Here is a 14,832-nt window from a genome sequence, read left to right as displayed (position 1 = left end):
TCCTCTTTGCTTCTCCAGGGAAAACACAAGTCAGTGGCTTTTTATCCAGTAGGACAGGGCTGCAGGTCAGCTTTACTCTTTTTTTAATATCTGTTCAGTGCTTAACGCTGGTTGGGTTCTATACAAAGGAGCCTTCAGAGCTGCTCTGACAGGGCAGGCAGGGAGGTGAAATACTGTCTTTGGTTTCCAAGTGCCCTTGGGGCTGGTGCAGCTTCCTGGGTTGTTGTAGCACTTGACAAAACTCATCCATTAGGTGCAGATGCTGCATCCAGTCTCGCTCTGCTGTGCTGTGGTGGGGACTCCAAGGATCCATCCTGTCCGTGCCAAGCCTTGCCATCCTGCAGGCCAGGCATGGGATTCAAGGGCAGCATTGTCCCATCAGTGCCCAAGCACATCACCCAGGCAGGGCTCTGGCACAGCTGGCTGCACTGAGACACCCTCAGCCAGAGCCTGTGATTCACAGTGCTGTCCAGAGACTTTCCCCAGAGCCCCAGGCAGCAGGTGGGTGCTGGTGGCAGGAGAGGCTGTCCTGCCTGTCGGTCAGCTCCTCTCAGCTTCGTTATCGCCCTTGCTTTATTGGAGGCTGAGTAAATTGCTTTTGTCTGAGGCAGGATAATGGCTGGGAGAGGGACTGCCTGGAAATGGCATTTTCATGAGGCTGGTTCCTCCCCAGCAGTGACTTGCATTTTAAGCTCAGCCCCTTCACAAGCCCCGGGCTTTCCCCTCCACCAAGCAGCCCCCAACACTCTGGGGTGGGGACCCCCAGCTCCCCCCACTCCAGCCACCCTCTCTGGGATCAGAGAGCAAAGAAAGGAGTGTCCAGCCTCCTCCTCCATGCACAAACCCAGCCAGGACCCTGGGGGACTGCCACACTGTGCTGGGGGCACAGTCCCACACACAGCCCCTGGCACCAGGCACTGCAGAGCCAAACACACAGATCCAGCAGGGTCCACTCCTCAACTCCTGCTCCCAAGATTTCCTATAAACTCGGCAAAATTAATCTCTTCTAATAAAACCTGTTATTGTTAAAGCTCACCTCCAGGTTTTACAAATCACTGTGCTGCACAGCAATTTGTTTATTCCCTGTTTGAGGTGATTTGCAGCCTCCTTCCCAACCTAGCATGTCCCTGGGTCTTCCTTTTCCTCTTCTGTGTCCTGTGTTTTGCTGCACTGGTGACCAATGCATCCCAATCTCTCTTCTTCCCCTAGCAATCCCATTCCCTGACAGAGAATTTGAGCATAGCCCCAGCCCCACAGCTCTACCAGGGATTGCTAGGGCACAGCCACACTATTGGAAAAAACTTGCTGCAATGATTTACAGCTGCTGCCCCGCAGCTCCTGAATGTTTTTCTCCTGTACCCTTTGCTCCCCAGGACCACAGTTCTCCAGGTGGCAGAGGTGACCAGAGACACCAGCCACCCCTGCCTGCTCCTGCCCCCAGCACAGGCTGACACCTCTGCTGGCAGAAAGAGCCACCAGCTCTTTCTCTTCTCATCAGCACAGCAAGGGGTGAGCATGACGGAGGTCCAGGAAGTAACAAGCTTCAAAGGAGCTGCAGCACTCCAGGCAGCTGGGCCAGGCTGGGCATTGCCAGGGCTGGGAGTTGCTCTCCCACTGCAGAGGCAGAGCCAGGCCCAGGGGCAGCCAGCACCCTGCTCTGGGGACCCCACCTCCCACCAGGCTGGAAATCTGGGCTGGGGGCCCAGGTGGGTGTCAGAATTTCACCTGGCAGCCCACCCAGCCACCCCACAGCACCCAGCGCTCCATGGCCACAGCATGGAGCATCCCCAGCTCACCTGGGACCTCGCTGTATCCTGCACCCCTCGGGGCAGCAGCTCCCAGGTGCAGCTTTTTAAAGCTCTGAGCCCTCAGCTGCAGGGGATGATGTTGATGCCCACCCTCATCCTCATGCCCATCCCCAGCAGCCCCAGCAGTCCCAGCTCTGCCCCTCTTTACCCGAGGCAGTGCCAAAGCCCCGTCCCCTTGCTGTGCCACAGACAGAGAGCACTGACATCAGAGGCTTCCTTTAAAGAGCTTTATTAGCTGCAGCAGGTCTGATGGTGGCAGGCTGGGGGGCAGCAGGGGAGCAGCACCCGGGGGGGAGGCTCGGGCCCCCCTCTCCCTCCCCACAGCCCCGGTCCCAGCGGCCTCGGTCACCCCTGGGGGCAGCAGGGACGGGCTCTGCTGTTTGCACTGCGGCACAAGAGCCCTTGGGCCAGACCCTGCCCGGGGCAGCGTGGTGCTGTGGCCTGGTGGGGAGGGATGCTGGGCCGAGAGGGGGCCGAGAGCCACGGCAGCACGGGCAGCGGGATGGGGCCGGGCCGGACAGGGCTGGCGGGTGAGCGCCCCATCCTGTGTGAGATGCGAGGGGAGGAGGAGCGATGGGTGCAAGGGGCCTGCGCCCATGGCACAGGAGGTGTCTGCCTTCCCGGGCACACACGGAGCACGGGCAGCTGCCTGGCTGAGCGATGCCCGAGGTGCCAGGAGGGTGCCAGCAATGTGCCGTGCCGTCCTTCCTCTGCTGAGCTCAGGCCTTGACGTGCTGGGGGCTGCGGGGCAGGGTGGGGGGATACACACGGGCTGTAGGATGGAGGCTGGAACTTAGACACGCACTGTGGGGCTGGAACCGAGCAACTAAACGGGGCAACCTACAGGAACAGGCGGCTGGGTCTGCGAAGCACGGGGGAGGGCAGGGAGGGTCCCGTGGGCAGCAGGGTCCCACTGGGCACAGAGCTGGGGCACAGCACAGCCCGTGGCACCGCCCGCACAGGCCGGGGGATAGGGCCCCCACGCGTGGGCACATGCCCTGGCCCCGGGCACAGCCCCGGGATGCAGCCGTGGCACCGGCAGGTCCGGCTCCGCACCGCGCCGAGCCCTGGCACCGCCGGGCCCCGGGGGACAGGGAGGGGGCGAGGGGGGCTGGACAAGACGGGGTGCGGGGCCAGTCTCTGGCAGGGCGTGCGCGACCCTCGATGGCCCCGCTGAGTCCGGGGCGGAGGGGGGGGCTCCGGCGTCCCCCCGCAGCGCCCACCTACAGCACACAGGAGGTGTCTGCCGAGCGCTTCTTGAGCTCCCTCCCGGCTTTGTGCTGGTGCTGGTGGTGGTGTGCGTGCGCTGAGCCCGGCGCGGCGAGCTCTGCCAGCGGCGCCTCCCGCAGCTCGGTGTCCTGGGGGTGCCCCGGGCCCCCCGCCGCCTCCACCCGCAGGTACGCCTTCACCTTGTGGTGCCGTGCCTTGCCGTCGCTGGAGTCGATCACCCGGCACTCGTAGGTCCCCTCGTCCTCCAGCTTCACCCGCGACAGCCGCAGCTTGTGGGAGATGTTGCTGCCGACCACCTTCACCACCTGCCTTGGGGCAGACGGGCGGTCAGGGACCCCCGGACACCGGGGTCAGTGCCAGCCCACCCCCGACCGTGTGCCACCACACCACGCCACCAGCGCCAGCTGGCCGGGCCATGGTAAAGGCTGCCGAGGTTGGTGTGGGGGCACCCAGCCCCAGCCTGGGCCCGCGGGATGATGGAAGCCCTGGCTCGCACCCGGCCACGCAGGGCTCGGAGATCGATGCGGAACCACGCTGGCTAATTAGCTTTTCTACCAAATTGATTCGCTCTCAGTATTTATCACCCAATGAAATTTAAGACTTACTCACTAGCCAGAGCCACGGCTGCTCTGGGCTGGGTCAATAAATCAGATTTATAACCCACCCCGAGGCCCCTGGCTCTGTTCCCTATAATCACACTGGATGGCAAAGGCCGTTTTTCTACTCGCCACTGCATTTGTTAGCTGAGGATTTTATGGTGTTTGGAAACGGGGCTGGAGAGGGCCAAAACCCACCCCAAACAGCACAGGAGGCAGCGTGGGGACCAGGACCCCTCCGTGTCCCCTCAGCCCCTCACTGTGGGGGCATCCAGTGCTGGAACATGAAGACACCTGCCCACACCTGCACATACAAGCACGTACAAACAGACATGAGCACACACAGGCTGCTGCATCCAGCTGCCCTGCACACCATGGGCTGCTGAGAGGGAGCTGCTGCCACAGGTCACAGCCAGGGCCACCCCAAACAGCATCTCAGGGCTGCCCAGTGGCCATGTGCAGGGCCAGGAGGTGCCAGGCCCTGGCGCAAGTGTGCCCAGATGCTGAGACTGTCATGGGAAAGGAGCTTCAAAAATAAAAACTCGTTGGGAGAGCCAGGAGTCACTGAAATTAATGGCTGGGAAATTTAGAACTAATAAAATAAAACCCCAATTTGCTGGTGCCACCAGTGGCCATGGAGCCGCTGCCCAGCAGGTCACTGAGCCTCAGGAGGGAAGATTTTATGCTGGCACATAACTCCTGTGGCTCTGCCAGTGCAGGCAGGGCAGGGACAGCCCTCAGTGCCCATGGGAATGGGGCAGAGCCCCTGGCACGGCCAGGATGGGCAGATTTGCTGTGCCCAGCCCTAACTCAGCTCTGTGCTGTGCCATTGGATTCAAAGGGGGAAAAAATAAACCCAAACCCATTATGTTTCACTGCTCTTCATCCCTGCAAAGCGTTTCCAGCACCAGGTGTGTTTGGTGGATAACACACAGCCAAGGGGTGCCTGGCACGGTGGCTCCTCTTTGGGATTTACATCCCCCCTCACTCTTTGACCCTGCTGTTTGTTCCCAGTCCCTGCTGTTGTGGCTGTTCCTCACATTCCATCAGAACCACCCATGCTCATTTACCTCCTCCGTTCCATAAACACTTAATGATCAAGGACATTTGAAATAACAACAAACAAAAGAGGTTTGAAGCTCCAGCCTCTCCCTGCTGGCTGGATCTGGAGGAGGCAGCAGAGACCTCGAATGATTCAAAATAAATCCTGGTTACACTCGCACACCCATCAATTCCATCCCAGCGTGCAATTAACTGCCTAATTATGCTGAAACATGCACGGGTTGAGCTGAGAGGGAATGCTGGCCCCAGGATGGCTCCGTGCACCCTCTGTAGCCCCTCCTGCCCCTGGAGCAGCGCCTGGCTGGGATGCAGGGAGCAGCAGCCCCCGAGCTCAGCTGACAGGGTCTGGCAGAGCCCAGGCTCTGGCTGCTCCAGCTGCTTTGCTGCTTGTGGGGCAGGGAGCCACAGCACCCTGGGGAGGAACAGATCCTGGAAGAACCTGCTTAATTTTGGATATGGATTGTGGATGTCAATTAATCAAAGGGGACATGACCCCTGGAGGGGGGTTTATTACCATCAAGAGAACCATGCACTGTTCCTGCAGATGGGTGCTGAAAGGTGATGCTCTCCCTTGAGAAGGGTTCCCCAGGGATGAGAGGCTGATCCTGGGTGTGGGGGGCACCCATCTGAGAAGCCATGGATGCCTGACCAACCCTATCCCCCCTTGCTCACTCAGTGAAGGAAAATGGGAGTGCCAGGAGAGGCTGCGAGGTGACAGTGGGAAGGTTTCCAGCACTGCTCTGTGTCTGTGGCACCCCCAAATGCAGAGCTCCCCAAGGCAGGGACAGCCAGGGGGGCACTCACCTGGCAGCAGAAGGCCAAGAGGGTTTTATTTTACTGATTAGTGGCTCCTCATTCTGCTCACATGAGCCTAAATGGCTTTGGGATGCTAATCCACTGAGTCAATTGGATTATTTTATCCCTGGCATTAATGTGTCACTCAGATGCTGGACGAGGCTCAGGGTCCAGGCTGTGCCTCTCGGTGCCAGGGAGAGCAGGGCAGCCACCCCTCACCCCGGTCACCTCCAGGCAGACCCAGGTCTCCCAGCCTGGATTTTCCACTGGGACCAGCAGGATGTCCTGCTGAGCCCTCAACAAGAACCATCACCCAAACTCACGCTGATTTTTGTCGCCTCTTTCCCGGGCTCCTCTGGTGGTGATGATTTCAGCTGTGGAAAAAGCAGGGGAGGGGGAGACCAGAGAGGGAAGAGAAATGGTCAGCTCAGCCCACCAGACCCCTTCCCACTCCCAGGATGGCTGCCCCAAGGAGGAAGGAAGAGGGAGAAGGGGGAAGAGAGGAGAGACTGCCCAGTCTCAGCAAACTCAGGCACCCAGGCAGATGAAGCCAAACTGGGCACCCAGGATGGGGGCACCAGCAGCAGCAGCACAGCAGCCAGAGAGCAGGGGGTGCTCACCCACAGGTCCCACTGCACCTCAGCTGCAGGTGCTCCCCACGATCCAGGAGTGGGGATGGAGCCCTGATCACTGTGGCATCACTGCTGTGGAACTCTGTCCCCATCACTGCCAGCCCCTGCCCCATTGCCACCTCCCCTCCAGCAGCCCCTGGCTGTGCATTCCCAGTGCCTCCAACACCCTTGACCCTGCCCACCCTCGACCCCTGGCAGCTGTCCCCATCCTGGCAGCACTGCCCTGAGGCTTCTCAATTTATGGCAGCACCAGCAGCAGCCCTGCCAAAGACACTACAATAAAGGCTCATTAAAATCCCCAAAGCTGTTTCCCATTCTTTGGCCCTTATCTCTGTGTGAACAGAGAGGGAAATAAAGAGAGGCTGTTTGCTGGACCAGTACACAGGGAAACAGGGGACAAGGGAGGGATGGAGGGTGCAGGGCCAGGAGGGATGAGCTGGTGATGAGATAGGCAAAGGCACAAACACAAGCACAAAAACAAAGCCTCAGCCTGGGATGGGTCCTGGCAATGGGAAAGCCTGGGAAGGACGGCCAGGACAGCCCAGCCCCACTGTCCCTGGAGCATCCTCAGTGCAGCTGGACGCTGAGCAGCCCAAGCAGCCCATTAACTGCACCACAAGGCTGTTCTCTGTCAGAGCAGAGGGTGAAACCCTGCTCTGCAGCTCTGGTCAGCACCGAGGGTGCTGCTGTGGGCTGGGGTCCCACCAAAACCCAACAGGGGCTGCAAACAAAGCCCTTCCCCACGGGAAATGCAGGCAAGGGCTCTGCCTGAAGGGCTTTGCCTGGGGGGCTCTGCCTTTCCGTGCTGCCGTGGAGGAGGAGGACGAGGGGCATTACCTGACTGGAAGCCCACGTCTGTTTGTCCGTCCAGTCCTTGTGGTTGCGGACGTACCACCACTGGATCTCCAGGGAGTAGGAGGGGGAGCCGCTGCCGCGGAAGGAGCACGCCATCTCCACATCCTCCCCCGCCTGCGCCGTCATGTCGTGCGGGGTCTCGGTGAAGAGAGCTGCTGGAGACAGAGCCAGGGCTGTGGGGCCCGGGGGGCAGAGCACTGTCCTGGGGAAGGACAACGCCTCCAGCCACACGGGCAGAGCCGCCAGGAGCGCCTGGATCCTTGCCTGGCCCAACAGAGCCAGCCCTGCAGCAGAGCAGACAGGTCCCAGCCATCCCCGGCTTCTTTCCCACCCCTGTGTCCCCTCACCATCCCCAGCAGAGGTGCCTGGCCCCCACCCCAGGCACTTTGCAAAGTGGGGGGAAAGGGAGGGAGCAGGAGCCTGTGGCCCCATGCTCCCACAGCATCCCTCGGACCCCTGCCCCAGAACGAGTGCAGGACCTGCCACACCTCTGAGGTGAAGGAAATAAATAGAGCATGATCGCATCTCGCTCAGATCAGGACATAACTGCAAAACAAATCCTCACTTAATGCGGCCCCAAACAGGCTCCCACACGCCATATGGTTTGTTTTCCTTGCTCAAAACAAATATTGTTCAGAGATGTAATTAGAATTCTTTTCATCTCCTCTGGAGAGATTGTTGTTCCTCCGTACAGGCGGCCCCGGTGCGCAGGGCACCGGCAAGCGCTGCTGCCACCATCGGTGCAGTGGCTTCTCCGTGTCACGGCACGGGGACAGCCCTGCCAGCCCCCTGCACAGCCCGGGCACTGCCGAGGCTGCCCTGTGCCTCCTATTCTCACTCACCACCTCGGCTCACAGCCACAGTGCAGGTCCCACCGGAGCCAGGGGAGCCCTCTGGGACACACAGCCTGTCGGGAGCAACACTCCCTGCAGCCCTGATCCCTCTGAAAACCAATTATTACCAGCCCAGACAAAAAGTTAATACCTCTAATATCTCCCTGTCCCTCTGGACGCATGGAAATCCCATCCACTTATCGCTTTCCTTTAATCCATCTCAGCAGGGAACAGAGGAAAATACCCAGCGCTGGGGTTTACCGAGGCAGGGTGTCCTGGTGGGGTTCCAGTGCTGTTCCCACATCCTGTTCATCCAGAACCTGGCACAACAGAACGTGGGTTCTGTGCTGGGGAGTGGAGGGAGCCCCAAGGGAACAGCTCAGGTGACCGAGGGTTGTGGGAGGAGCAGGGGGGTCAAAAGGTTCCTCTGTGCTCCAAGTGGTGCTGAGGCTGTTGTGTCCAGTCATTTCCCAGCATTCACCCACCCATTCCCTGGCTGCAGCCAGGATCAGCTCTTGCCCCACAGGATTCCTGCGGGCAGGAGCAATGGCCAAAGCCAGTGGGTCCCAGCAGAGCCTGCACCACAGCTCCAGCAGTGCAGGGATGGGGTGATGGCCTGAGGGCTCCAGCCGGGTCCAAATTGCTGTGAACACAATTAAAATCTGCTCCCACAGATGGGAATTTGGCAGATAAGCTGAGGAAATGCTGGATTGAATCAAGCACCTTCTTTCTTTCTGACTTTAATTGGGAAGCGTATGTACTAATTAACCCCAGAGCTCAGCCACCTCCAAGCACATCCAGAGGAGCATAAATCCTGCAGATGGATACCCAGGGTCATCACCTTTGCTGGGGACACATCTTTCAGATACGTCCTCCAGCAGCACCATGTGCCCTCCCTGATGGATGCCGTGGATGTGGATCCCACCTGGACAGAGGTGACTCACTGCCCCCCAGCCCTGCCCCTCACAGATACACCAGTGGGACCAGGGTCCCCCCAGGCAGCCCCCAGGATGGGCATGGACCCTGCACTGGGTCAGCCAGGCTGCCTGGACACTGCTCCTGTGCACACTGCACAAGTCACCAACTCTGGCCACTGCCCTGTCCCCACAGTCCCTGCCCACCCCAGCCCTGTCCCTCTCCCCCCACTGGCACTGGAGCCACGTCCCCACAGTGGGAGGGAGGGAGGGTGGGGGCCACTGCTCCGTGTGCTTTATGGGCTGCTACCTGTCATAAACTGAGAACACCAGGATCAATAAATCTTCCAGGAAATAAAAATCAGGGGAAATAAAATGAACTCAATGGGGAAACACAGATAAACAGAATTGAAAATGCCTGCTGGGACAGCTTGGTGCTCTCATAAACCAGAGACAGACCTCTGTGGGCACCATCCCTCACCTTGGTCACGCTCTGCACAGGGAGGGGGCTCCAGCAGCGGGGATGGGGCTGTGCTGGGGCAAGAGCAGGTCGTGCATTGCCCCAAGGACCTGGAAATGACCTCAGGCCCCTGCTCCATCCCCCTGCCTCGTCCGTAGGCCCCACGCAGCACAGAAAGCCCTGGCAGGACCGTGCCTGCTGCCTGCCATTCCTCAGCTGTGCCAGCTTCCACGGCCCCCACAAAGCACCAAGGACGACACTGGAGCAGCGTCACGGGCACCAACTCAGGCTAATTGTTGTGTAAAGATGTACCAAAGGACAATGAAATATGCATTGGACACTTCAAACGCCGGTTAATCACCCGGTCAGCGCGGGTTCCTGCTCCGGGAGGGATTTTTCCCCTAAGCCGGGAGTCGGAAGCCTCTTTCTCTACCCCAGCTCACTGAGCTGCAGCCGGGCTGGTGGGGTGACAAGTGTCAAGCAGGCGTCGGGGCTGGGGCTGGCTCCGTCCCACGCTGGGCAGGGGCAGGGGCTGGGGGAGCTGAAACCTCCCCCTGCTCTCTGGAGTGACCATGCAGACCCTGCCCTGCGTCCCTGGTGCGGGGCCGGCTCTGACCCGCTGGGTTTGGGCTGCACCGCGGCAGCAAAAGCAAATGAGTCCAACAGAATCCACCACCATGGCACCGTCCCCAGGCACCCACAGCCCCTCCGACACTGTCCCCTCCCCAGACATCCATGACCTGCCCAGCGCCCTCCCCTTCCCGGAGCCCGCGGCTCCTGTGGCCGCTGGACAGCGCCGGCCCCGGCCTCAGGGGCACCGTGTCCTGCCGGCAGCAAAGGCACCCGAGCACATCCCGGCACACGGACAGGGACACCCAGACACAGATGGACCCTTCTGGCCGCCACAGGACCCCCCAGCCCTTGGCACAGCCTGCCTGGGAAAGAGCCATCCCGGGGGATCGGGGTGGACCCAGAAGAGAGCTGGGCACTGCCCCAGTGCCCGGTGACCCACACTGTCCCCAGCGCGGGGACACTGGCTCTGCCAGAGGCTGCTGCACAGGCCGGGCTGCAGCCTCGCTGCCCTCCCCTTCCCACCGCCAGGAGCAGCTGTGCATCCTCTCCTCCTGACAAGGCTGCGAGCAGGGATGCTGACCCCGGGGCGCTGCGAACACATCGCGGTGCGAAGCGCTGCACAAACACGGCGTGACGGCCGCGTCACTGCTGGCAGAGGGCAGGCGGCTCCGGCCCCGGCATGAGCGGGCAGAGCACTGTGGCGCTGAGCACTGCTCTCCTCCTGCCACCTCCCTTCCCTCGGGATGCTCAGGCTGGAGCATCGCGGCCGTGGCTGGGGCCGGGAGGCTCCCACCACACGCTGGGGATGGCAGCGCCATTGCTCTGCCCCTCTTTGCTGTCATATGAGCAGCAGAAGGAGCTCAAATTTGCAGCATGTGAATTAAAAACAAAAAAACCTAACTCGGTGAATGTGATCAGGACAGCACTCATCTGACCAGAAAGCTGGAATTAACCTTGAAAACTGCAGATATTTCTAAAAGCACTGGGCTGCCCCAGCTCCTGCCCCCAGCGCTTCCCACTCCCCTAATGTTTAACTCCCTCAGCAAGAGCGAGGTCAGTGGTGAATGTCTCCAGTCTGGCCCCAGGCACACAGAGCTTTGCCCATGCAAGGAGACTTGCTGCTCCCATCTGGTTCCTGGGGACTCACAGTTCTCAGAAAATTCCCTCCCAAGGGGCTCAAGGAAGAGCTGTTATTTGATAGTGTAAATAGCAAAGCCCTAAAACGGCCTTTTTCTGACAGCTCCCCGTGGGGCTCCAGGAGTGTGTGCAGCCAGCCTGCAGCCACCCCTGGCTCTGGTGCTGCTCTCTGCCAGGGGATGGTTCCCAGCAGCCAGGGGAGGATTCTCAGCTGGAATCATTAGGAATGGGATGGGGCAGACAGGATCAGCCCCCCTGGTCTCACACCCAGCACCCAAAACACGAACCACCAGAGTGGCAGCTGCTGCCGAGAGCTGCCCACAGCACACACAGGGGCTGGTACCATCCCCAGAGCTGGCAGTGCCCAGTGCTCATGGACACAGCACCCTCCTGCCCTGCTCTGCCCACCCCAGCACTGCTGAGCTCATCCCAACCCAGCTTCACACGGAGCACACGACACAAGTCAGGAATGCACCCATCACAGCCGAGCCCAGCCAACATCCCCGGTGCTCAGTCGGGCACCCAGAGCTGCAGGGAGGGGACAGCCAGGCAGGAAACGGCCCTGCAGGAGGGGAAACAGCCATGGAACAGAGCAGCTCAGAGAGAGCCTGAGCTGTCAAGGACAGGGCCAGGAAGGGCTGTCTGTCCCGAGGTGCACAATTCCCACTCACACCATGAACCAAAATCCCGGAGGAGCCGCGAAGGGGAGAGGGCCCTGCAGGTGCCCTCCTGGGCGTGTATCTGGCCCCTGGAGCAGCCCCTGATGAAGGAGGCAGCAGTGCAGAGCCTCCAGATCTCTGGGCCACTCCAAGACCTCACTCCAGCCCTGCCCACAGTCCCCAGACCTTGTGCAGCCGTGCTGGCTCTCGGTTGATTCCTGCCTCGCTCACAGGGAACGTTATGATTAAAATTAGCTGTCACTGTCCTAACGTAATAATTCCCAGTGTCTGGCCCGTCGTCTGTCAGCCGCTTCAAGGGAAGAGAAAGCCCAGACGTTTGATGAGGAGAGGTGTCAGATGTAATTGCGTTGAATGACTGCACGAACAGCAGCAGGAAAAACACATCGCGTGGAGAATTCCCACCAGGAAGTGTGCAAAAATCCGGCAGAATGCAAAGTGTTTATGAAAGTAATTGATAGAATAATCACTGGGGTGTGCGGAACGGAGCAGGGCAGCGCCCTGGGGAGCCGGGGCACCGCTCCCTCCAGCCTCCAGCCGCGGCTCTGCTGAGGCGAGGCGATGTCGCCTGCACACGATGCCGGGAAGGAGCCGGGCTGCTCCTCCTCACGGCGCGGCTCCCCTGCCCCGCTCCAGAGCCAGCAGGCTGGGAAAGCGGCTGGAGCTTCCCAGCCAGCGCATGAGAAAGCCGATGGCAGCAACACAGCGTGCACAGGCTGCAATGGGGGGCATGAATAATTGAAGGCGCCAGCCTGAGGAGAGGAGAGAAGGGGGAGAGGCAACACTGTGGGTAGGGAAGGGATGGTGGGAAGAATCCTGCGGCTCAGATGCTCTCATGGGGCAGTTGGAGCCCATCCTGGCTCCATCCTGGCCAAAGGCAGAGCCTTTGCTGTGGCGGCAGGTAAAGGACTTTCTTTGATTGTGACTTTTCCCTCCCCAGAGCGTGGCTGCCCTGCGAGCAGAACCCCGCTGCCCACTGTGGGGTGGCGGGATGGGGGAGCCGCCCGCGCTCCAGGGATGCTCATGGCCGCTCGCCGATGCCTGCAGAGCTCTCGCTGCTCCGGTCAATTCCCTCGCTGCATCCGGCGTGGACAAGTTAAAAGGAAGAGCGAACACCTCCCGGGGCTGTGGCAGAGCCGTGGAGGCTCCTCCAGGCCTCCAGCACCGGGCAGAGATGGCGGCGAGCTCCGGGCGCTGCCTGCTATGGGCAGAGCCCGGCAGGACCTGCCCGTGCCCGGCAGCCACGGCCGAACCCATCCCGCCGGCCACAGCCCCTCTCCCGCTCCACGTCTCCAACCTGCTGGACTCTCGTGGTGTGGAGGGAAAGCTGCACCAGCCAGTAATGAAATGATCAGTCTCCGATCTGCTAAACAGCGATTTATACAGGTTTTCAGCACACACAGCTTTTATCAAATTGGTATTCACCTACTGAACACAAATGGCTTATTATACATGACCCACTTATTCACTGCTTTTCAGTATCGTTAATAAAGGTTTCTGTTGTGATTAAGTGAGTTGCTGCAGAACTGCTCGAGTAGCAAGCTGTAATGTGGCTCCAAAGTACACTCGCCCTCCCAGAATATTTCATCTCCTTGGCTCCCTGCTCCCTCGCAGCGACCATTTCACTATTTATTTGCCTATTGCTGAATTTCTGTGGGGAGCAGCGGTGGCTAATGGAGGCTCTTCACCCACCTTTCCATCTGGCATGCCAGCCTGGCAGGTCTGGAAACTCTCCTGCTGTGAGCCCCCAATGCAGAGGCTGATCATCCCTTCCCTGGGCAGGCAGGTGCGGGACACCACAAACTGCGGGACACCTCACACCTGCCACCCTGGCATGGCCCGAGGCATCGTGTGCCCGGAGGCTCCTCGGGGCAGAGAATCGGTCCCTCCACACACGGGAGGGCCCGGAGCCGGGCGGGGAAAAGAGCTGGGACCCGGGCACCCAGCGTGTCCCCGTGGTCACTGCTCGGGCTAAGATTGAGCGTGCCCGTGTCACTTTACAGAGAGCGAGGAGGGTCTCAGCAGCCTCCTCCGAGGGGGCTTGGTCCTCTGTCACCTTCTCGGTACCCGCGAGGGAGCTGCCCCTACGCCAGCTGCCCCTCACCAGAGGGTGCAGGATGCAGGAAGAGGTTCCTCTTCCCAGCCCCGGCGGATCCCAGCGGGCTCGGCAGCATCGACCCGCCGAGCCACCGGCGCACGGGAGGGAGAGGAGGAGCGGGAGGCGGCGGGGAGCCCCGCTGCCGGGGCGTGGGGCACGGCACGGCGGGGCGGGCGGCGGCACCGGGAGGCGCACCGGGATGTTCACGGACGCGGGGTGCGGGTGGTGGCGGCGACACCGTGAGACACACGGAGACGGGGTGCGGACGGCGGCGGGCACCGGGAGGCGCACCGGGAGGTTCACGGACACGGGGTGCGGGTGGCTGCAGGCACCGGGACGCACCTTGCGGAGCCCCCGATCCGGCAGCCCAGCGGCGAAGGCAGAGGCCGCTCCCCGGGCTCCGGAGACGGGAGCGGCGGAACCCAACCCCAGCTCGCCCCGGCTGCCCCCCGCTCCTCGAGCCGCCGGCGCGACGCACCGCGACACGGAGCTGCCCTCGGCGGCGGAGCCCGACCGGGATCCCCGATCCCCCGCACCCGTCCCGCTGCCCGGGCAGGAGCCGCCCCGACCCGCCGCCAGCCCCGCGGGGCACCGAGCCCCGGGAGCTCCCGCCGCTCAGCCGCCCCCTTCCCGAGCCCCGGCCGCCGCCGCCGCCTCACCGCTGCCCGCCGCCGGGGCGTCCCACGGGGGGTGCCGGGAGGCGGCGCCGAGCTGCAGGTAGAGCCCCAGGTAGTGGAAAATCCCCAGGGCCAGGGCCAGGGCGCCCATCTTGCCGCGGGCGCGTCCGTCCCGGGGGCGGCGGCGCCGCCGGGCCGAGCCCTGTCCCCGGGGCTGCGCCGCGGTCCCGGCGCCGCCGCGCTGCGGAGCTCTTCCCTCGCGCGGAGGGCGCCGCGCGCCGAGGCGGTGCCGCGGCTCGCCCGGAGCCTCCCCCGCCCGGCGGAGGGATCCCGGCCCGCGCGCACCCCCCAAGTTTTTTTCCCACGGTTCATCCCCAAACTGCGCGGGGCGGGGCCGCACCCGCCGCGCCCACCCGGGACCCCCGGACCCGCCGGGACCCCCCCGTGCTGCCCCGCACCGCCGGGAACCCCTGGTACCGCCGGGATTCCTCGCACCGCCCCACCCGGACCCCTCCGCGCCCACTCGGGACCCCTCGGCACCCCTG

At 61.9% G+C, this 14,832-nt stretch overlaps 1 protein-coding gene across 2 annotated transcripts; it reads right to left on the bottom strand.

Annotated features, from left to right (window-relative positions):
- Positions 1 to 2,021: 2,021 nt before the first annotated feature.
- VSTM2L (V-set and transmembrane domain containing 2 like) lies at positions 2,022 to 14,597 on the bottom strand. 2 transcript variants are annotated; one of them, XM_077187250.1, is made up of 4 exons: positions 14,330 to 14,597; positions 6,961 to 7,133; positions 5,815 to 5,865; positions 2,022 to 3,343 (listed from the first exon to the last, which is right to left on the bottom strand). In XM_077187250.1, exons 1-4 carry the CDS (start codon positions 14,436 to 14,438, stop codon positions 3,032 to 3,034), a joined length of 645 nt encoding a protein of 214 aa, XP_077043365.1. In that variant the 5' UTR covers positions 14,439 to 14,597; the 3' UTR covers positions 2,022 to 3,031. The 2 variants fall into 2 exon arrangements, with proteins under 2 accessions (XP_077043365.1, XP_054500488.1); XM_054644513.2 differs by having other exon boundaries at positions 6,961 to 7,130; positions 14,330 to 14,594.
- Positions 14,598 to 14,832: the final 235 nt, after the last annotated feature.

The sequence above is a fragment of the Agelaius phoeniceus genome, chromosome 17, assembly GCF_051311805.1.
Source record: "Agelaius phoeniceus isolate bAgePho1 chromosome 17, bAgePho1.hap1, whole genome shotgun sequence".
NCBI classification, from domain to species: domain Eukaryota; kingdom Metazoa; phylum Chordata; class Aves; order Passeriformes; family Icteridae; genus Agelaius; species Agelaius phoeniceus.
Note: the sequence above shows the minus strand (reverse complement) of the source record. Positions and strands in the feature narration are given on the sequence as shown.